At 38.3% G+C, this 24,105-nt stretch overlaps 2 protein-coding genes across 2 annotated transcripts in view; both read left to right on the top strand.

Annotated features, from left to right (window-relative positions):
* LOC123877320 (facilitated trehalose transporter Tret1-like) overlaps positions 1-5,777 on the top strand; it is a 43,119-nt gene extending 37,342 nt beyond the window's left edge. The window contains exon 5 of the mRNA XM_045923954.1: positions 5,587-5,777. Within this exon, the coding sequence (XP_045779910.1) occupies positions 5,587-5,759 (173 nt within the window). The 3' untranslated portion in view covers positions 5,760-5,777. The remainder of the gene's footprint in view (positions 1-5,586) is intronic.
* Positions 5,778-20,078: 14,301 nt separating this feature from the next.
* LOC123877321 (facilitated trehalose transporter Tret1-like) lies at positions 20,079-23,115 on the top strand. Its single transcript, XM_045923958.1, has 3 exons — positions 20,079-20,238; positions 20,860-20,998; positions 21,548-23,115. Exons 1-3 carry the CDS (start codon positions 20,203-20,205, stop codon positions 22,813-22,815), a joined length of 1,443 nt encoding a protein of 480 aa, XP_045779914.1. The 5' UTR covers positions 20,079-20,202; the 3' UTR covers positions 22,816-23,115.
* Positions 23,116-24,105: the final 990 nt, after the last annotated feature.

The following is a 24,105-nucleotide window of genomic DNA, read 5'->3' as shown; positions in this document are numbered from 1 at the left end:
ACGGAGAGAAATCGGTTTATACCGGCTCGGTCTGTACTCAAGCTCAGGGGCTGCAGTACACGCCGCGCGTCGTGTTTTCATTTAATTTAATGTTAATGATAATAATTTGAAAAGTGTTTAAAATCTATTTTCTTGAACTTAGAGCTCCCTAGGATCACAAAACAGGAAACTGTTACCAAAACTTTAAAAAGTCGACGCCATTTTGAAATTCTTTGTTAATTGACCGATTTCGTTCAAAATCGATATTTAGAGCTCCCTGGGATTACAAAATAGGAAATTGTTACCAAAATTTAAAAAAGTCGACGCCATTTTGAAATTCTTTGTTAATTGACCGATTTCGTTCAAAATCGATATTTAGAGCTCCCTGGGATCACAAAATAGGAAACTGTTACCAATATTTAAAAAAGTCGGCGCCATTTTAAAATTCTTTGTGATTGTACCGATTTCGATCAAAATCAATATCTGAGGATCCCTAGGATCACAAAACAGGAAACTGTTACCAAAATTTAAAACAGTTGGCACCATTTTGTAATTCTTTGTAAATTGACCGATTTCGTTCAAAATCGATATTTAGATCTATCGATCGATATTTAAACTAGGCAATCACAACAAAAACAAACTTTGCCATCTTGTTGAACAAATAGGTATTGTTTATTAAATTGTATCCTCCTGTGCCAACCCTACCAAAATAGTTATAAATTTTTCTCGCTTCTTAGAAGCTTTGCCTCTGTTCGCTACTCTGTGCCAGTACCGTGAAGGTTTCAATAAGAAATTTTTATATTAATAGGACGCAAGTTAGACCGTGAAGGAGGTCCTACTTAAATATTATAATATATATTAATGAACTAGCTGATGCCCGCAGCTTCGCCCGCGTGGATTGGTCAGATCCCCTGCAGCATCAGGATTGAGGAGTTGGACTCCAAATTTTTTATGAAACAATGTCGCAAAGTTCCTCTATCGATTAAAAAAGAAATGACGCAAATCGGTTCAGAAATCTCGGAGATTTCGGTGTACATAGGTAGAAAAACACAACTCCCTTTTTGAAAGTCGGTTAAAAAAGTAGCCTATTTTACGCCCTGGTCAATCCTCTACTTGCCTGTGAAAGTCCCGTCAAAATCGGTTCAGCCGTTCCAAAGATTAGCCTTTTCAAACAGACAGACAGACAGACAGACAGACAGACAGACAGACAGACAGACAGACAGACAAAAATTTTAAAAACGTGTGATTCAGTTATGGTATCGTTCAAATAACCATATGAGCTTAATATGAGGTAGTTATTTCGAAATTACAGACAGACACTCCAATTTTATTTATTAGTATAGAGTATAGATAAAGGTTTTTTCGGGTGCGTTCAGATTTCTTAGAACAAAAAAGAAATTAAGTCATTATGTGGTTAACTTAATAAAGCTGAAACGAAGTAGGTGGGTTATGTTTAATTTGATTTAATAAAAATAAAGTGTTCCAACGGGTCACTTAATACTTATAGGTAAAGACTGTATAGACGTTTCATTATGCAGTATTTTTAATAGAAAGAAAAAAGATACAAACATAACATTGGCTAATCTATGTAAAGCACGACATATTAAGTAAATACCTCATAGGTGTAAATCCAGAAAAAAAAGTATGTAAGTATGCCAATCATAGACCACAGTTCGTAACGTTCGAATTTCAACGCGTACTTTGCACGCTAGTGAGCAAAATTACCACTTTCCACTAAGGTTTCAAAGGGCAAACGAATCTTTTCCGAGCGAGTGAGATGAAAATAAATATATCGTCGCTGGGCATGAAAATTCCGACAAGCGGAAAATCATTAGTTTTCAGGAGTTTCTTTGAACTTAATTTTTTTTGAAAAATATGCTTTACATTTAGATCAAAATTACATCACACTTCACACTTAATATTATAAAGGAGAAAGTTTGTATGTGTGTGTGTATGTTTTTTACTCCTTCACGCAAAAAGTACTGGATGGATTGAGCTGAAATTTAGAATGGAGATAGATTATACCCTGGATTAGCACATAGGCTACTTTTTACCCCGGAAAATCAAAGAGTTCCCATAGGAATTTTAAAAAACCTACATCTACGCGAACGAAGTCGCGGGTACCAGCTAGTAGCTAATAATATTATCTCTTGAACTGGTACACATGCATGAGAAACCGACCAATCTTTTAAAACCAAATGAAATGTCATCGAAAAAAGGATTTGGCATGCGCAGTGCGGTATGACACAGCGCATAGCTAAGTGGTCGTATTATTTATTAAAATACTCGTTGTTTACAATCTTATCTGTGACGACTGTACCAACTTCCTCGCAAACGAGTTTCTCTTTCTAAACTGATGCGATATAAAGATACAATATACAATTAGTGCTTTAAATGAAAACACTCTGTTAAATAATATCGTGTTTTTTCCCTTTTGAATATATCTAGTCAGTTCTAATAATGGGTTGGCTTGGCGACGTCTATTTTTGGAGACAGGTATGTATTTTTTTTTTTGATAAAAAAATACTTATTCTTATAATCATACTATACCACACTTATATTACCTATAAGTTTGTTTGTTTGTATGTTAGATACTTTTTTATGCAAAAACTACTGGACGGATTTGACTGTTTGGAGTGTTAATAGATTGTACCTTGGATTAACACATAAGCTAGTCTTTATGTCGTAAAAATCCATGGTTTCCGTGGGGTTTTTAAACGTATATCGACACGAACGATATCGCGAGCATCATCTTGTACCATCACACTAATAGGTATTATAAGGACGAAATTTTGGACTACAAATTAAAAAAAAAACTGGCCAAGTGCGAGCAAGACACTCGCACCGAGGGTTCGGTACTCGGGTATTTTTTCCGATATTTTGCACAATAAATCAAAAACTATTATGCATAAAAATAAACAAAAAATTGTTTTAGAATGTACAGGTAAAGGCCTTTCACATGATACCCCACTTGGTACACTTGGTATAGTTATGTTGCTTTGAAAATTGAAAATACTAATTATTATTTTTAAGACATTTTTTTTTTTATAATCTAATTATAAATTCAGGGTTTTCGGATTTTTTCCTTTACTCTTCCTATACGGCCTATCTACCTGCCAAATTTCATGATTCTAGGTCAACGGGAAGTACCCTATAGGTTTTCTTGATAGACACGACAGATGGGTAGACGGACAGACAGACAGACAACATAGGATCCTATAAGGGTTCCGTTTTTCCCTTTATGATGCGGAACCCTAAAAAACTAATTTTGGTTACTTCAACGGCACATAACGTACTTTTTTTGTTGTTAAAGTGTATAGTGCTCATAGCCAACTGCATGTTTGCGGTCGGCACTGGTTTAATGCTGACGTTTCCCGGGATACTAACCTCGGACCTGCTGTCCCCAAATAGTACCAGTGGGATACATGCCACCCCAGATCAGGCTTTTTGGATAGGTAATAAAGAAAAATTTGTTCTTCTTTTCTTGTTTGGTGGCTTTTTGTAGTGCCAGCCCAGCACAATGCGCTTCGCCAGTGTCGAGTAGCTGTGATAGTCTAGTGATTAAGTCATTCGCCTCCTAATCGGAGCTCGGGGTTCGATCCCGGGCACGCACCTCTAACTTTTCAAAGTTATGTGCGTTTTAAGTAATTAAATATCACTTGCTTTAACGGTGAAGGAATATATCGTGAGGAAACCTGCAAATCTGAGAATTCTCCATAATATTCTCGAAGGTGTGCTAATCCACAGCGTGGTAGACTATGGCCCACTTTCTCTATTTCAGAGGATATCTGTGCTTTGTAGTGAGCCTGCGGTAGGTTGATTAAGATGATGATATACTACCGCATAGATATAATTTTCATAGCGCGAGTCAGGATGTATGGTAAGAGATTGTATGGCTAGCTCATCGCTGTGCTGACATCTAGTTTGAGCGTTGTAAGCTACTCCGTCGCAGCGTGTGTGATGGCTGTGAACTCTTTATATGTGTTCGAGTAGCGTTATCGAATATCGGTATGTAGGGAATGAATGAATGAATATACCTACCTACTTTTATTATTATACACCACAAAATTAGTACAGAAAGCACATATAAAGCAAAACAAAAATATAGGCAAGTACAATTTGGCGGTCTTATCGCTACCTAGCGATCTTTTTCAGGCAACCAAAGTGGTGCAAAGTGACCGTCACAAGTCACAACGTAATCGGTCTCTAAATGTACTAAATCGCGAGGTCACTTGGTGGCACGTATAATACAGTCCAAGAGTAACTAGCCATTACAGAAGCAAGCTGATGAGAGCACCAGATCGGCTGACCGGAGCTAATTTAGGAATTATAAATTCTACAATTGTTCCTGCCGAGAATTTAACCCGGAAAAGACCTCAGCGCACGTTAATGTATCATACAATATAATGTCAGAGGTCGTCTAGTTTTTGAAGCAACCTAAAAAGGTTTTAATATAATATGATCTCTTTCTACTTTATTATAATACGCTAACATGCTCCCTTTCTATTTCAGCTGGCAGCAATGGAATTTCGGGCTTTGTTGGATTTTGCGTGGCACCATACATTATGAAAATATATGGTCGAAAATCCGTTAACCTTGGTTTGAATTTTCTTTCTGGTCTCGGTTTCCTTATATTTTTTCTGGCAAGCAACGTTGCCTGTTTATACGTGGCAAGGATTTTGCAAGGAGCACCTATGTGTGGAGCTTATATTGCAACTCTGACGTTGGGAGAATACGTAGACCCAAAAAAACGAGGATACTTTGTCTCTATAAAAAAAAGTATGGTTGCAATCGGTTCACTACTGTGCCATTTCTTGGGTATGTATTGGACCTGGAAACAAATAGCTGCTTTTGCAACATTTCCATATATTGTTGCAATAATTTTTACGCTTACGTGGCGTGAAAGTCCCTCGTTTTTGGCTCTGAAAGGAAAATATGATGAGTGTGAAAAATCACATAAGTGGATATTTGGAGACGGTGCAAAGAGTAAGAGAGAATTAGAGGAGTTAATATCGACTCAGATGGAAGTAAGGAACCGAGCAAAGAACAAAGAAAACCTGTTGACTGGAATCAGAAAGTTACTAAAGAAAGAATTCATGAAACCATTTGTAATTATTTCCTTATTGACAGTGATAATAGACGCATGTGGAAGATATTATATGCTTGCATATATAGTCCAAATTCTTACTGAAGTTACGAATGACAAGTCTATCGCTACATATTTCACAATAGTTTCCGATATATTAACATTAGCTGGGTTAATATTGTCATGTTTTGTGATACGATGTTGTAAAAGACGGACCTTACTATTTACTTCTGGTGTAACTTGTGTGTTTTTGATGTGTCTTACAAGTGTAATTGCATTTTTGAAATCTCGTTATAATATCGGAGAATCCGTGTATTGGTGGTTTATCCCTTTAATTATTGTATCAAATATTTTCGTTGTTAACGTAGGAATTATACCTTCAAGTTTTGCAATAATGTGCGAAATATTTCCATTGGAACACAAAGGTGCAGGCGTTTGTGCATCGGGTATAGTTTTTACTGTTTTATTCACACTTGTTATGAATTTTACTCCACTGATGATGGAGAAAACAGGAATTGAAGGTACATTTGGCATCTACGCACTTCACGTGGCTGTGAGTTTGTTGATATTATATTTCATTCTAAATGAAACTAAGGATAAAACTTTGCAGGAAATAGAAAAAGAAATCAGAGGCATTAAACAATCTAAGTTTAATGAGTATTATTTAAATGGTAAACCGCTAATCAAAGAATGAAACGAATATTCTTCTTTGGACAATGGCGCAGTTTTTACAGAGAAGTCGTAACTTTTGGGATGATTTTCTAAGATCAGTCGTCGTCGGCCATCTTGTTTTTTCGTTGTATTATCTTGCACTCCACCATACTGGCGTGCTTTGACCAAAAATCTGTTATAGCTCGTCTAATTTGAAATGACGCACCTCATCACCGCAATTTACATATACAAGCAAATTTAAAATACGGAGGCAATACACATAAAAATGCCATTGTAATTGGTCATTCAGTTGCCGGTTAACTTGAAGCGTTCCGAACCAGTGGTAGCTTATTTTGACGATTCGAAGGCACTTGTAAAAGTTTACTTGAATAAAAATGATTTGAATTGATTTGATTTGATTTGATTCGTTGTTCTCGGATTTGTTGACCAACTAGTCATAAAATGATGCCAAATGCGCGCGAGAGTGGAAGCATTGTTACATATACCGCCAACCGCCGAGTTTCTTGCTGGTTCTTCTCGGTAGGAAAGGCATTCCGAACCAGTGGTAGATGCTTTGACGATTCAAGAGAACTTGTAAAAGTCTAATTGAATAAAAATATTTTTAATTTTGAATTTTTGAATTTTGAATACAATGCGCCAGCACAGCTCCATACTATGGGTGCTGCCGGATTTTGTCAAGCGACTAGTCGACAATTGGATCCTAGTTAACGGAACAGTCGACGCTCGCACACAAATGGAATATAGTTATTAATATTTGCACTCACATATCTAAATCAACTAAATCATGAAGTGGGACGCGTCATTTCAGCTTAGTCAAGCTATAACTGCAAAAAATGATTTTAGAGGTATCGATAATTATTTTTTGTATATAAAAAATAAAATAAAATTGAAAAACTAATGTTTTTAAAAAGAATGCTACGTGAGCTATTTGTTTATTTTGCAATTATCATAATACATATATTCTTATAGTGAAAATAACTGTCTTTAAAATAAGTACTAATTCCTAGGTCGGTGCTCAATTATTTACAGATACATAAAATTAGTAGGTACTTTAATGATTAGACTGTTAAATTAATGATGACTTGTTTTTAGGGATCCGTAATCGAAGGGTGCAAACGGGACCCTATTACTAAGCCTCCATTGTCTATCCGTCCGTCCGTCCGTCCACTTGCTTTTCAACAAGCTTCGTGAACCGTAATATGAGTTGATCACAGAATTTCTGTTACTGCTATAATAATCTACATACAGGGCGTAACCCAAAACACTAGCAAAAATGAAGACAGGCAATAGTACTAATGATTACTGATACGATACCACACAAAAATTACGAATAAATAATATGAAAAATCCTGTATCTTTTTAAAAGTTCACAATATATCGCAAATAAAACATTTGACTGACGCTAGAGGTCAAAGAACGTTTCGTAAATAGACCACTAGAAGTCAATGCCGTGTCGTAGGTGGGGCATTGACCCGAGTTTTGCACGCTATACAATGCGGGTTTGAAAAATACTAAATCACTAACGACCGTATTCACAAACGTTACTATGAGGTCTCATAGTATAGCTCGAACGCACAGTGTCGGTTCCACCAATCAGATGACTGTATCACGTCAATTTACAATGATCTGATTGGTGGAACCTACACTATGCGTTCGAGCGCACTGTGAGACCTCATAGTAATGATTGTGAATACGGCCGTAAGACTACAAGATAAGGAAGGTTATTTTTTTTTTTTTTTTAAATTATATAGACTAGCGCTTGGCTGCAATCAGACCTGCTAGCAAGTGATGATGCAGCCTAAGATGGAGCGCGCTTGCCTAGAAGTTGCCTATTCACTCTTGACTTGAAGGTACCCATATTATAGGTGGAAGGGAAAACTGACGCCGGAAGGGCGTTCCATATCCTAGCGGTTCGAATTAGGAAAGAGGAAGCAAATCGTTTCGTACGTGTTCGAGGAATTTCGACTACGTACGGATGCAGACCTTGACGATGCCTGGCAGTACGATGGTAGAAAGGTGAAGGAGGAACCAGGTCAAAGAGTTCTTGTGCACACTCTCCGAAATATATCCTGTAGAATACCGATAGACTGGCAACTTTACGCCGATGTTCTAAACTTTGGAGTTTAGTTTTCATCAGTGCTTCGTCACCAATGAGTCTTCTAGCTCGGCGATCCACCGAATCCAATGCTTCGAGCTGGTACTTGGCAGAGCCATCCCATAAATGGCTGCAGTACTCCATGCACGATCGAACTTGAGCTTGGTACAGGGTGAGAAGCTGTTCCGGCGTGAAGTACCGCTTGACTTTGTTGAGGATGCTAAGTTTCTTGCCAGCTGTTTTTGCCTTGGATTCGATGCATTGTCCAAAGTTGAGATTGGACGAAATGTTGATTCCTAGAAGCTCAACACTATCGGTAATCGGAACGGGTATACTTCGGAAAGTCGGAGTAAGTGGGAATGGACTCCGTTTCGCGGTGAATAAACACGCTTGCGTTTTGGTGGCGTTAAATTTGACAAGATTGGCGTCCCCCCAGTCGGACACCTCCTTCAAGGTCAAATCAACGCGTTCAACCAAGGCCTTTCTATGCTCTAGGATCTCAGCTCCACTTGCACGGGGACCGGATATATATCTCTCTGTAACGGTGCTGTCGTCCGCGTACCCAAAGATACCGGGTTTTAGCACGTCGTTTATGTGCAGCAAAAAAAGTGTTGCAGAGAGAACTGATCCCTGAGGGACACCGGCATTAATTGCCATTAGATCAGACGAGGAGCCATCTACGACTACTCGAAATGATCGTCCGCTCAGGAAATCTGATATCCAGTCGCAGAGACTAGTGGGTATCCCGTAAGCCGGAAGCTTGCTTAAAAGGCTTTCATGCCAAACCCGGTCAAAAGCCTTCGAGACGTCAAGTGAGACAGCTAGTGCTTCACCATATTTCTCGATGGCCTCACCCCAGATGTGCGTGGCATACACTAAAAGATCTCCTGTGGACCGATTACGTCTGAACCCGTACTGTTGATCCGACAGGAGGTCATTTTCTTCGAGGTATGCCAGTAGCCTGTTATTCAATACACGCTCCAAACTTTTACAAAGAATGGAGGTGATTGCGATAGGCCTGTAGTTGGCCGGGTCGGCACGACTTCCCTTTTTGGGGACCGGCTGTACGTTGGCAAGCTTCCAAGCTTTTGGGACTTGAGCAGTTGTTAGAGAGAGGCGATACACGCGTGTTAGGACAGGAGACAACTCGGGAGCACAGATCTTCAAGACTATAGCTGGTATCCCGTCTGGACCACTGGCCTTGTTCACATCCAAGTTGCGGAGCACTTTCAACACCTCTTTTTGGCGAACGAGAATCTCTGCCATAGCAGAGCCGCAGGATGGTAAAGAGGGTGGAGAGGCACTCCCGACAACAAGTCGTGAATTTTCAGCGAACAGAGCCGCTAGAAGATTAGCTTTATCTGTTGCGGTAAAGACCAGCGAACCATCAGGTTTCAGCAAAGGTGGCAGCGAGGGACGACAAAAATTTGCTTCAACCGACTTCGAGAGGGACCAAAAAGCTTTACTACCTCGTGGATAGGATGCTAATTTGGCCCCAATGCGATTGGTGCGGTTAAAACAAGCGTTCTTCAAAACCTTCTTGTAGGATTTAGCGGCAAGGTTGAAAGCTCTCTTCTTCGTGCTGATATCCGGGGCTTTTGCAGTGCGGGCTTCTGCCCACGCTACAAAAGCTGAGTTTTTGTGTGCCGCTGCACGGGCACATTCAGTGTTGAACCACCGGGGAACTTTGCTATCTAATGATACGTCAGCGTATGGTATGAAGTACTCCATCGCTTGACGTATCACTTCCGAAATGGCTTGTTCACAGCTTGATGGATCACTAGAAGAGAAGCAAATTTGCCGCCAGGGGTACGATGCGAAGAAGTGCCGCATCTCATCCCAATCTGCCGACTTGTATCGCCACACCCGTCTTGTTCCGGTGGGACCAGAGTCAAGAGGGTGATAGTTCAATACCGCCTTTACCACACAGTGGTCAGAAGAGCCCAGAGGGGCCGCAACTGACACTGAGAACCGGTCTGGGTCAGTAGTCAGCAGAAGGTCCAAACAATTAGGTGTGTGACCGTCAACGTCGGGAACTCGAGTTGCTTCTTGGACCAGCTGAGAGAGATCTAGCGACAGGGCAAATTTAAGCGCCTCTCTCCCAGCATGGTCAGTATTCTGGTATGGGAACAACCAATCCTGGTGGTGAGCGTTAAAGTCCCCCAGAAATACTATTTGAGCACTCGGATATCGACGCTGAACGGTATCAGTCGTCTCGCTGAGATAGTCGAACAGCCGAGTTGTTTCCTGGTCACCGCTGTGCGACCGGTAGATGCAAGCATATACGGTCTGCTCCACGCCTGTGTCTAATAAGCACCACATAATTGAAAAATTGGGTACCTCAAGGTTACGGAGACGCTGGCAGCAGATGTCACTGCGAGCATACATACAGACCCCAGCGCGCGGTTTGAAATTATGCTCTAGTGAATACCCGGGGTACTGTAGGTACGCTACATTTGCTGGTTTTTTTATCTGCGTCTCCGTAAGAAAAAGCAAATGCGGCTTCTCTGTCTCTAGGTGGTGGTGGACAGCAGAGAGATTTGAGTGCAATCCTCGGATATTTGAGAGGTGCACTTTAAGAGAGAGGAGGTGCAGCCGCCGTTTAAACGTTTTGCTTTTCTTTTTTCTTTTCATGGTTTGTTAAGGGAGTGAATAGGAAGGGAAATGGCAGTTGTACAAGGCGCTACGTTTTTAAACTCCGCGACCTACGAAGAAGATGCACTGCTGGAAGGCTCGACTGGAGACTGCGGGGACGCCCGAACCCCCCTAGAAATCGCCATCGGGTCCTCTCTCCGGTTGCCAACCGGCCCGATGGAGGCCATCCCAGGATTTTTCGCGAGGTGGCGGGGCAGCCTTTCATAGGTGGCTAATCTACTAATTGGGCCCCCTACTGCCTGCGGTCGGCCAGCGGTAAACCGTGCTTCGGATCCCGCTACCCTCCAAATCGAGACGTCCGGTGCAGCTTCCTCGCAAATCGGGTCCTGTCACCAAACGCGGCGCAACTGTACATACCCACTTCCCTTGGACTGGCTACTACGAGCATCACGCCGGAACACAAAACGTCCCATGGCACGAGTCGTGCCACAAAAACGAGTCGCTTGGCGGTGTGGTTTTGCTCGATGGGTGGTTACACTAGCCACGGCCGAAGCCTACCACCTATTGTTACTCATTTAGCACCACCCGGGGTCACGTGTAGGGTAAAGAGGATTCAAACCTGACTTGGTAAACCTACGGACGCGAGTAACACCAACCCCTAAAACGACTAGTTTTAGGTTAGGACTAGGTTATGCTAGTTTACTAATAACTCTTAGTTTTTGCTAGCGTTCTGGTTACACCCTGTATTGTAGGTATATAAAAGGAAAAGTTGTCTGACTGATTTCAATCTGAGAAACTACGATATTCCAAACCCGTGCCGGGAATCGAACCCTATCCACTGCGCCAGGGAGGCCGTTAAATAAGGTGATAATCCATATACTTAATATTATAAATGCGACAGTGTGTGTGTCTGTCTGTCTGTCTGCTACCTTTTCACGGCCCAACAGTTAAACCGATTCTGACGAAATTTGGTACTGGGTTAGCTTATATCCCGGGGACGGACATAGGCTACTTTTTATCCCGGAAAATCAAAAATTTCCCACGGGATTCCTAAATAGGTAAATACCCATCCGCTCAATCGATTTGCATGAAATTTGGAACCGCTTACACTTGTTAGGTAACAAACACAACAAGTGACCAACGAAAGTGTACAATGTTACCTATTCAGCCTGATCCGTCCAGTAGTTTCAGCTGTGCGTTGACAGAATAGTCAGTCAGTCAATCAGCTTTTCCTTTTATACAATTTTGATGAATAATAATGGAATTAGTTTTATACTCAAATACTTATTAACTTGCCATCATGAATTTGTCTTGAGCATAAATTAATAAAATTGAAATAAAAATACAAATACTTTTTATTCAATTATACTTTTACAAGTACTTTTGAGTCGTCAAATGCATCTACCGCTGGTTCGGAATGCCTTTCCTACCGAGAAGAACCAGAAAGAAACTCGACGGTTGCCCTTTTCAAAGATTTGATATTATGCCATGTATTATGAAAGTAATTGCATGTCCCACGCATTTCTGGAGCAAGCTGCAGGTCAAATCCACGCTCTTTTCTCATTACAAATAATCTTCGATTGCTTTCTTCAAGAGCATACTTTCAATAGATTTTTAAACTTGTGAAAAAAAAAATCCTTTATTTCGACCATAAATTATCCAGATCATAATTGTTAGTAATAACACACACCTTAAAACTAATGTTAGCGATCTTATAACTATTTACCTATCCTAATACTGTATCTAAGACAGGCTTGATTAGTCAGCACGTGCACCATATGACAATGGTTCAGGTACTGACAATCAAACCTGTCAGCAAATGCCCTCAGGATGGCATTGGAACTAGCCCGTACCCTGCGCATGCGCATCCGCGAACATACCCGACGCGCTGCAGTAACGAGGCAGGCCCATTAGCATCCTGAATGCATTATTGAACTGAACACAATTTTGAAAGAGAGTAATATAATCATTTAATTTTTAATTTAACATCAGACTTAGTATCAAAATGAAATTTTTGTACCTACATTATAAGTTTTCTTTTTTGTAACCTGTCATTTGTGTTAAAAAATTATATTATCCAAAAGTAAATACCTATTAAATTATTTTTCCATTTGCACTTGTTTTTTTTTAATTGTTTAGTTGTGTGTGAAGTTCCGTACAAATCCGTTCAGTAGTTTCAGCGTAAAACGTGCACAGACAGACAATTTTTTTTTGGTTTTTATTAAGTATACCAACAATAATGCTTGCTTCGTGTTGGATTTATTGCGGTTTTAAACATGGCAATACCTTTAAAAAAAATGTAACCTATAGTTTTTCCTCCACGTTGCAAAAAGTTGATCCTTATTTCTATTATTAAACAAGTTATACCTACCAATTTAACAGCGCTCTCTCGTCACTTACTCCATACAATCGTAGTTCCAATTTCATTTGAATACTAAGCAACCCAAGTCCATGGAATTTTGCAGACGTATTCTAGAAACTAATATCTGTCCCTGTGGTGTTTTAGATTTTTCTAAAAATATGTAGGTTCAAAATTACAGGAGCTCAAAGATTTGTTTGTGAATTTTTAAAACCGCGTAAGTTCGAAACCGAATATTTTAACAGAAATCTGGAAAACCACAGGCATAGATATTAGTTTCTAGAATATGTCTGCAAAATTTCATGGACTTTGGTTGTTTAATATTCAAATGAAATTGGAACTACGTTTGTATGGAGCGAGTGACGGAGAGACCCCTCTTAACAAGTCAAATTCGTATTTTTTATCTCAACACTCCGACTAAAATTTTGTTCCGGCAGGTACAAATAGGTACTTCTAGATTTCTATTATAAGCACCTAAGTTTTTTTTTATTGATTTTTAATAAGCACCTAAGATAAAAAACAACATGCTTAAATCAAACGGATCAAACTTATTGAAACATGTTTGTTTTGTAACCTTCACATTCACACATTCACATACCTACTAGTCCTGCCTTTAGGGCACTTTATAGGCGTTTCGTGAACAAGACAATTCCTTTGATAGGATTAATCCTTAGGACCCAGGGAAGGATTCTAAGAAGCGGACATCGGCTTCTTGACATGGGTATCTTAAGAAGATCCCCTCCGCCACCACAAATAAACAACGAATTCAAACTACACATTAAAAAACACATAACACGCGTCAGCCAGCCAGACATAATCAGCCAATTTCACCAGCCAGCTCCGGCTGAGTAAAAAAAAGGAGGCTTTATTTACCCCGTATTTTATTTTTACAATTACGGGGTTCTGTGTTATCATGGGCTGAAAATGGGGTGACCCGTAAAATACGGGGCATATGGCAATCCTATGCGTCCTCCGCCAGTAGGTGGTACTCTTAACTGAACATGCACCTTGGGTGTCCAAAAAACCATCATTTTCCTGCTTTTACATAAAAAATCTTGATGGGGCCCATTTATCAAATTCTTCCCTGAGTCTAAGAAGATACCTATCTTATAAGTTGTAACCCTTTTTCGTCGTGTATAAACGGGACTGTACGATGGAAATTGACATTAAAAATACAGGCTTGCTAAATAAAATTAGTCTTTAATGTTTAGAATCTACGAGTAAGATAATGACGTGTTTTTACCTTTTAAATGAAGACTACTAATATATATATAACCAGTTTAAAGATGGGCCGCTTTAGTGATGTTTTTTTCTGGAGACAGGTATTTTTGTATATTTTTTTTAATAAATAGGTACTTAAATAAATTATTTGTAGCCATTTGTAAGGGTTTAAACTTTTTAAAATACCTATTCGAAAATTATTAAATAATTTTATAACCACATAGTTTCTTAGACAATTCTTATTACAAAGGGATTTTGTAATCAGAAACCCGCGAAATCAAGCCTGGTTTTTAAAGCAATCATGCGTTTATTTTTTATATTTTTTTGATCAGTTCACTAAAACTAATTCAAACTAAGTAATTTTGTAAGTACTAAACCACAATAGAAATAATAAATAATAGAATTAGAATATCAGATTTATTTATATTATTAATATTAATTAATTATGTATTTATTATTAATTCAACAATAGGTAAAGCCAAATAAATAAATTCACAGTATCTTATAAAATTCATATTGCTTTGTTAATTTTTAATTTATTAAATAAACTTCATAATTTATTATATATTTTTTTTGAAATAAATTAAAATAAATGTATACAAAATTACGAATAAAAATGATACACTCAAATGAGTCTTAAAAAAATATTATTAGTTTCTTGTTTCGACGTTAAACGGGTATCAGCAGTATTTTATTAATAATAGGTATTATGTAATTTTCATTTCTATCAGACTCTGAATTAAAAAGGTATTTATTGTCCATTCAGTGAATGAATAAATTAATAAATAAAATATGCTTCCTTATACCAAAATAGATATGCAAACAAGCAATAAATTAATATATTTGAAAGTAAAATAAAAATAGGTAGGACTTATTTTTATTCTGTGTATGGTTTTTTTTTTTTAAGTGTATGGTGCTTATAGGCAGCTGCATGCTATCGGTGGGTACTGGTTTCATGCTGTCGTTCCCATCGGTCCTGAACCCAGGCATACTGTCCCCAAATAGCACTGGAATACATGCAACTCAGGACCAGGCTTCTTGGATAGGTAATTTATAAAAAAATTGGTTGTCTGTAGAGTCGGTTAACTGACAATAGTTGAACGTGACAACAAAGGCCGATTGTGCTTCTTTGTCGCCCGTTCCGCGCTCTCGCTTGCACTTCAAGCCTTACATGGAACGCCTCAGAGCGAGGTAACACCGCATGAGTCATGTTTTTTCGTGCGTGTAGCCGGCTCTATCGAATTATAAGACGTTGTCACGTCAAAAACGTTTTACAATTCCGTGAATGTGATCTCACCTGGTGGCAAGGAACTGCGTAGCGTTGAGTGCTGCAATGGAACTAGGTTAATCTGAAGGGGAATATTTCCGTAGGAATTCTTACACTTTAGTCCAGTCTGTCTGTCTGTTTAAACGCTGTAACGTTCTTTAGAACAGCTATAGAAATGATTTACTGCTTACTTATTTTTTTTTTCAAAATTTAAAGAAATAGTTTTCGTACTGAGGTTTCAAGTGGAGGCAATATTTTGGAAGCACCAATTTAGGAATTTTTGAATGTCCCTGCCAGAAATCAAACACAAAAATACTCCTGTACCAGGGAGGTAGTCTAGTTTAGTTAAGCAATATATAGTTAAGGTAAAAAGCTTTTTAAGAATTACCTTTTTCTATTTTATTTATAAAACTAGATGATGCCCGCAGCGTCGCCCGCGTGGATTGGTCAGATCCCCTGCAGCATCAGGATTGAGGAGTTGGAATCTCAATTTTTTATGGAACAATGTCGCAAAGTACCCTTAACGATTTAAAAAAATAACGCAAATCGGTTCAGAAATCTCGGAGATATCAGTGTGCATAGGTAGAAAAACACAACTCCATTTTTCAAAGTCGGTTAAAAAAGTAGCCTATGTTACTCGTTGGTTAATCTCTACATACTCTATATGGGGTTTGAAAGTCCCGTTCAAACAGACACGACTCTTTACACCCGTATTCTCAAACGTTACTATGAGGTCTTATAGTGCCCTCGAACGCACAGTGTCCGTTCCACCAATCAAATGACTGTATCACGTCAATTTACAATGATCTGATTGGTGGAACCTACACTATGCGTTCGAGCGCACTGTGAGACCTCATAGTAACGTTTGTGAATACGGCCGTTTAATTTTATTTATAAGTATAGAGGATCTCTTTCTATTTCAGCTAGCAGCAATGGTATTTCGGGCGTTTTCGGATTTTGCATGGTACCTTACATCATGCAAATTTACGGTCGAAAATCCGTTCACATTGGACTGAACTTTTTTGCTGGTCTCGGTTTCCTAATATTTTCACTGGCAAGTAATGTCCCGTGTTTATATGCGGCAAGAATCATGCAAGGAGTATCAATGTGCGCAGTTTATATTTCAACCTTGATATTAGGAGAATACGCACACCCGAAAAGACGAGGATACTTCGTCACTGTAAAAAAATTTACGGTTGCAATTGGTTCACTGATGTGCCACTCTTTGGGTATGTTCTGGACCTGGAAACAGATAGCTGCTTTTGCAACCATTCCATACACTTTTGGAGTATTGTCTACATTTCTGTGGCCTGAGAGTCCATCGTTTTTGGCTTTGATAGAGAAATATGATGAATGTAATAAAATCACACAAGTTGCTGTTTGGAGACGGTGCAAGGAGTAGGAAAGAATTAGAAGATTTAATATCAACCCAAATAGAAGTGAGAAACCAGAGAAAGAACAAGGAAAGCCTGAGGTTTGTGATCAGAAAGTTGCTAAAAAAAGAATTCGTTAAACCGTTTTTAATAGTTTCTTTATTGACAATGATAATAGACGCGAGTGGAAGATATTATGTGTTTGCATATATAGTCCAAATCCTAACTGAAGTTACGAATGATAAGTCTATCGCTGCATATTTTACAATAGGCTCCGATATATTAACTTTAGCTGCGTTGATAATGTCATGTTTTGTGATACGATGTTGTAAAAGACGGACTTTACTATTTACTTCTGGTATAACTTGTGTGATTTTGATGTGTCTTACAAGTTTGATCACATTTTTGAAATCTCGTTTTAATATATTAGATTCTGTGTATTGGTGGTTCATTCCTTCAGTTATTTTATTGAATATTTTCATTGTTAACGTAGGGATTATACCCGCTAGTTTTGCAATAATGTGTGAAATATTTCCACTGGAACACAAAGGCACAGGTATATGTGCAACTGGTATAGTATTTACTATTTTGTTTTCACTTGTCATGAAATTTACTCCATTGATGATGGAGAAAACAGGAGTTGAAGGTACATTTGGCATCTACGCACTTCACGTGGCTGTGGGTTTGTTGATATTATATTTCATTTTAAATGAAACTAAGGATAAAACGTTACAGGAAATAGAGAAAGAAATCAGAGGCGTTAAAAAATCTAAGTTTAATGAGTATTATTTAAATGATAAATTAATTATCAAAGCGTGATACAACTGATACTAATAGGCATTCTTTTCATCTCTATTTTATAATATTGATTCTATTTCGTATAATAGGTAGGTATATATTATAATATAATCTCTGAAAGTTCAACCTTGTTAAAGTGCAATAGCACTGTGTAGATTCCTTAATTTAGGTAATCAAGTGAGCCTGGCCTGGTATATACAATATAGCTGGCTATTGTAAGTAAGTAGAGTGGATGAATTACGGGTGGAGGGAGTGGAGGGAGCGCATATACAATTTTTATCAACTCAGCTTATTTATTAAAATAAATAATATATTGCATAGGGTTTAAAATACAAGTGTTAAAAATTTATAACATCCCCGACGAGTGAAGGTTACAGTAACTAGAAAAGAGCTCATAACTTTCAAACGGCCGGCTGAACCGATTTTCTTGGATTATAGCTAAGAACTCTCGTTCAAGCCACCTTTCAAACGAAAAAAACTAAATTAAAATCGGTTCATTAGTTTAAGAGCTACGATGCCACAGACAGATAGATACACAGATACACACGTCAAACTTATAACACCCCTCTTTTTGGGTTAGGGGTTAAAAAATAAGCGCATACAGGTCTTCTCGAGTGGTGCGCGGGTCGCAAGAAGCTAGACATCTCGTCCATATTTCCGTACATCACCAATACCCACCACTCGGCACGCCGCGCCTTTATTCACCGCCGCTCGCCATGCACGGTCTGCGTTGACCCTTAAGGCCGATTCACACCAAGCACGTACACGTGAACACGCGCGTAGTGACGCGCGTGAATCCATAGACATGACAGCACGCATTACGTCTACGCGAACGTTCACGTCACGCAAGCGGTATGTCATATCTCATACAGTTCCATACATTACAACGTCATGGTACGCGCTACGTCTACGCTTACGTGCTGCATACGCGTTTGGTGTGTCCCAGCTTTTATTGGTTCTTATTAATGTTTAGCTTTTTAATAACAAAAAAAAATCGTGTAGTCCCGTTGTCTCCGCTAACCGTGTCACCGTTAACGGGGACAGTGGGATTCGAATAAAATAATAAAAAAAATATCCCGTTGTCCCCGCTAACGTGTTCCCGTTAACGGGGACAACGAGATTCGGATAAATTATTAAAAACTTTCCCCGTCATCCCCGTTCTCCATTCCCGTTCAACGGGGACTGCGGTAATTGAACAAGTGTAAATTAAAAATTTATAACACCCCCGACAAGTGAAGGTTACAGTAACTAGAAAAGAGCTGATAACTTTCAAACGGCTGAACCGATTTTCTTCTGGCTGAACCGACTATTCCGCGCTTACGATCTAAAGTACCTGAGTTTTCCAAAACATCATTTTCAAATGAATATTTATGTTTCTAGGCAACGTCCATCTTGACAGCTTGACATTTGTCAATTGACATAATATTATGAACATAACGGTTATCTAACCTTCTTTTCTACAAGAAAACTAGAAAAGAGCTGATAACTCTTAAACGGCTAAACCAATTTTTTTGGATTATAGCTAAGAACACTCTCGATCAAGCCACCTTTCAAACAAAAAAAACTAAATTAAAATCGGTCCATTCGTTTAGGCGCTACGATGCCACAGACAGATACACAGATACACAGACACACAGATACACACGTCAAACTTATAACACCCCTCTTTTTGGGTCGGGGGTTAATAAAATTGTTAAAAACTATTCCCGTTGATTTAAAGGATTGGTGTATTTTTGGCAAACGGTGCCTTACAAACAACTATGCAGAAGGATGCCGGATGGCACTGTAAGTTAATTAACACACTGGCATAAAAACCAACCATTTTGAAACTGCATACAATTTGATATCAAGATGCCTTGGACTGATTATATTATTATTCGTTAAATAACGTTTATCTGGTGTTTGTGAAACAGGCCCTCAATATTTTATTGTAAGTTGGCTATAAGTATATGTTGTGGACTTAAGTGATAATTACACTAAAAAATCGCGTGTGTCTGATCTCAAATAAAGTGTTTAAATCTAATTTAGTATAGTTTTAATTTAAAAGTAGTTTATTTATGGAAAATAACACTGTGCAGATTTTTTGACCAAACTTTAAGTTTGTTTTTAGGGTTCCGTACCTCAAAAGGAAAAACGGAACCCTTATTATAGGATCACTTTGCTGTCTGTCTGCATAGAATACTTATACTCCTCTGTCTGTCTGTCCGTCCGTCCGTCCGTCGTGTCTGTCAAGAAAACCTATAGGGTATTTGACTTAGAATCATGAAATTTGGCAGGTAGGTAGCTCTTATAGCACAAGTACAGGAATAAATCTGAAAACTGCGAATTTGTGGTTACATAATTAAAAAAAAATTAAAATATGTTTCAATTGTCAACGTAAGATAACTATACCAAGTGGGGTATCATATGAAAGGGCTTTACCTGTAGGAAATAATATTTTCTATTCTTCAACGATAATAATGTTTTCTCCGACTAAAATATTCAAAATAATATCAATGTACTTACACAAACATTCCAGTTTTATTGTACGTAAGTATAGACGTTTCTGTAAATAGTCATCAGTTAGTCAGTATATTTTGTGACCTTCAATTATTTATCATGCGGTCAAAATTTACATTAAAATAAATAAGTGCCTACCAAGTGCCTACACGATTTGTTACAAAATACATAAAATTAGTGGTTTAATGATTAGACTCTGTGTATGTGCACGTGTTTTTACCTTTTAAATGACTACTAATATTTAGTCAGTTTATAAAAATGGGCTGCCTTAGTGACGTGTATTTTTGGAGGCAGGTATGCTTATGTTTTTTTTTGTAAAATAAATCCTAATCCCAATATTATCCTAATCCTAATATAATATAAATGTGAAAGTGTGGATGTTTGGATGTTTGTTACTCGATCACGCAAAAACGGCTGAACGGATTTGGATGAAATTTGGAATGGAGACAGATTATACCCTGGATTAACACAAAGGCTACTTTTTATCCCGGAAAATCAAAGAGTTCCCGCGGGATTTAGAAAAATGCAAATGCACGCGGACGAAGTCGCGGACATCAGCTAGTGTAAATAAAAAGTAATTATGTATAAAAATGTAAAGTTTGGATGTACATACTCATTCATCCCATAATAACTGAACCGATTTGGCTAAAACGCACAACTAATTTTTTTTTAATCTGTTGTTGACAAACATAACTCCTGAAGCTTCAAACTGGAATATGTCCCATTCCTGACTTCCTTAAACAGAAACCTTGAAATGAAACGTTCAGGAGTTTGTAAGCTATGCGTTTACATTTTTTCATCTGCAGACGAGACAAAATAAAAGCCTTTTGTTGACTCATTTTCAATAATAATATCCCGCGTGCGTGTATCTTTACTTCAACCGCACGTAAAGTTTACATGAACAATTTTTTTAAGTGTATGGTGCTCATAGCCAACTCCATGCTATCGGTCGGTGCTGGTTTCATGCTGTCATTTCCATCGGTGCTGAATCCAGACATACTGTCCCCAAACGGCACTGGAATACACGCAACTCCAGATCAAGCTTCTTGGATAGGTAATAAAGAAAAAAACCGCCCAAGTACGAATCAGACTCGCGCACTGAGGGTTCCGTACTCGGGTATTTTTCCAATATTTTGCACGATAAATCAAAAACTATTGTACTTAAAAATAAATGAAAATCTGTTTTAGAATGTACAGGTAAAGCCCTTTCATATGATAGATACCCCATTCGGTATAGTTATCTTAATTATACTTTGAAAATAAAAACACATTTTAATTATTTTTTTAATGTACATCATTAAAAAAATAAACCACAAATTCGGGGTTTTCAGATTTATTCCTGTATTTGTGCTATAAGACATACCTACTTACCTGCCGAATTTCATGATTTTAGGTCAACTGGAAGTACCCTATAGGTTTCTTGACAGACAGACAGACGGACGGACGGACGGACAGACGGACAGACAGACAGACAGACAACAAAGTGATCCTATAAGGGTTCCGTTTTTCCTTTTGAGGTAAGGAACCCTAAAAACTTACTAATTATAATCTCTTGCTACTTATAATGTTTATAGTACGCTAAAATAATCTCTTTCTATTTCAGCTGGTATCAATGGAATTTCGGGCTTGGTTGGATTTTGCGTGGCACCATACATTATGCAAATTTATGGCCGGAAACCCGTCAACATTGGGTTGAATGTTCTTTCTGGTCTCGGTTTTCTTATATTTGCACTGGCAAGTAACGTTCCCTGTTTATACGCAGCAAGGATCATGCAAGGGGTACCAATGTGTGCATCTTTCATTTCAAACGTTATATTGGGAGAGTACTCACACCCAAAAAGACGGGGATATTTCACCTCTATAAAGAAAAGTATGGTTGCAATCGGTTCGTTAATGTGCCACTTCTTGGGTATGTATTGGACCTGGAAACAGATAGCTGCTTTTGCAACTGTTCCATATATCATTGCAATAATTTTTACGCTTACGTGGCGTGAAAGTCCATCGTTTTTGGCTCTGAAAGGAGAATATGATGAGTGTGAAAAATCACATAGATGGATATTTGGAGACGGTGCAAAGAGTAAGAGAGAATTACAGGAGTTGATATCAACTCAGATGGAAGTAAGAAACCGGACAAAGATAAGGGAAAGCCTGGGTGCTGTGATCAGAAAGTTACTAAAGCAAGAATTCGTAAAACCCTTTTTAATTGTTTCTTTATTGACAATGATAATGGATGCAGGTGGATGTTTTTATATGCTTGCATATGTAGTTCAAATCCTAACTGAAGTCACGGATGATAAGTCTATCGCTACATATTTGACCATAGGCTCCGATATATTAACATTGACTGCGTTAATAATGTCATGTTTTGTGATCCGATGTTGTAAAAGACGGACCTTACTATTTACTTCTGGTGTAACTTGTGTGTTTTTGATGTGTCTTACAAGTCTGGTTACGTTTTTGAAATCTCGTTATCATATTGGGGAATCCTTGTACTGGTGGTTTATCCCTTCAATTATTTTATCAAATGTTTTCGTTGTTAACGTAGGGATCGTACCCTCAGGTTTTGCAATAATGTGTGAGATATTTCCATTAGAACACAAAGGTGCAGGTGTCTGTGCAACGGGTATAGTTTTTACCATTTTATTTTCACTTGTTATGAAACTTACTCCACTGATGATGGAGAAAAGTGGAGTTGAAGGCACATTTGGCATCTATGCACTTCACGTGGCTGTGGGTTTGTTGATATTATATTTCATTTTAAATGAAACTAAGGATAAAACGTTACAGGAAATAGAAAAAGAAATCAGAGGATTTAAACAATCTAAGTTTAATGAGTATTATTTAAATGATAAACCGCTAATCGAAGCATAAAACCACTTCTTTTCAAATGTAAGAATTTTGTTATTGCGTCAGCAAAAGGGTGAGGAAGGCGCGTAGTTCAGGTCCTCCCACATCTTTATTCTACTTTATTTTATTATGTACCTACTTTGTCATTAAATTATTGTACTAACCCTATATCTACTAACCACATTATTTATTTTGTACTCACTTATATTGCATCCTATTTACCGTCCGAAACTTCTGGCTTCACGGAAGACCAGCGCTGTGCCTGCGTCCCCGACACAGGCGCAGCAAATGCTGAGTGGAGTCCATTTTGGCACCACACACCACGCGTCCTATTTCATATTTTATTTATTTTAAGTTATATTTTTGTTGGTACCAAATAAACAGTCTTTCTTTCTTTCTTTCTTTTGACGTGACAACGTCTTATAATTCGATAGAGCCGGCTGCACGCACGAAAAAACATGACTCATGCGGCGTTACCTCGCTCTGAGGCGTTCCATGTAAGGCTTGAAGTGCGAGCAAGAGCGTGGAATGAGCGACAAAGAAGCACTTTGTTGTCACGTTCAACTATCGTCAGTAAACCGACTTTACAGACAACCAATTTTTTTCAATAGCACACGTTTTAGGGTTTCGCACCGAAAAGGTACTTCTTCTTCTTATTTTGTATAATGGCGTACTCAATGAGTGCCACACCAACCGAAAAGGTAAAAGCAGAGCCCTATTAATGTCACTCTGCTGTCTGTCTGTCCGTCTGTTCGGATCATGTTACAGGTATGTAGCTCGTAGACGAAATGAGTTACAAACATGAAATTTTGTTATTTGGTGTAGAACTTTGACCCAAAACCAAACATCGAATTAGATTATTTCAAATATAAATTACTTTTAAGGAGTGGTCTTTTAACTTCTGAAATAGTGTAGGTATGTACCGTCAGTCGTTGTCAGTCTTCTTGTTCTTGCATCTTTGCTCTTTAAGGCCTCATTCGCACGAGAGCTTTTTTAACGTCCGTTAAAAAAGCGTTCAAATAGAACAAATGTATTCCCAAATATCTGTTCACACGTCAACGCTTTTTTATCGCGCACTGTTGTATTGTCAGCGCAACGCCGGGTTTTAACGCAACGCTTTTTTAACGCTCGTGCGAATTAGGGCTAAGTATTGCACTTTACCACAGTTGTCACCACATTTACCTGCCTAATAATTTCGGCGCTTTTTCCTTCCACCTGATTCTGTACTAAACGCTTAGAATTCACCCATCATTTCTGGAAAATATCAATGTCGGGCTAGTAATAATAAAAATCTAGAAGTAGGTATTTCTAATC

The sequence above is a fragment of the Maniola jurtina genome, chromosome 23, assembly GCF_905333055.1.
Source record: "Maniola jurtina chromosome 23, ilManJurt1.1, whole genome shotgun sequence".
Taxonomy (NCBI): domain Eukaryota; kingdom Metazoa; phylum Arthropoda; class Insecta; order Lepidoptera; family Nymphalidae; genus Maniola; species Maniola jurtina.
This window is presented reverse-complemented; position numbering and strand designations above follow the sequence as displayed.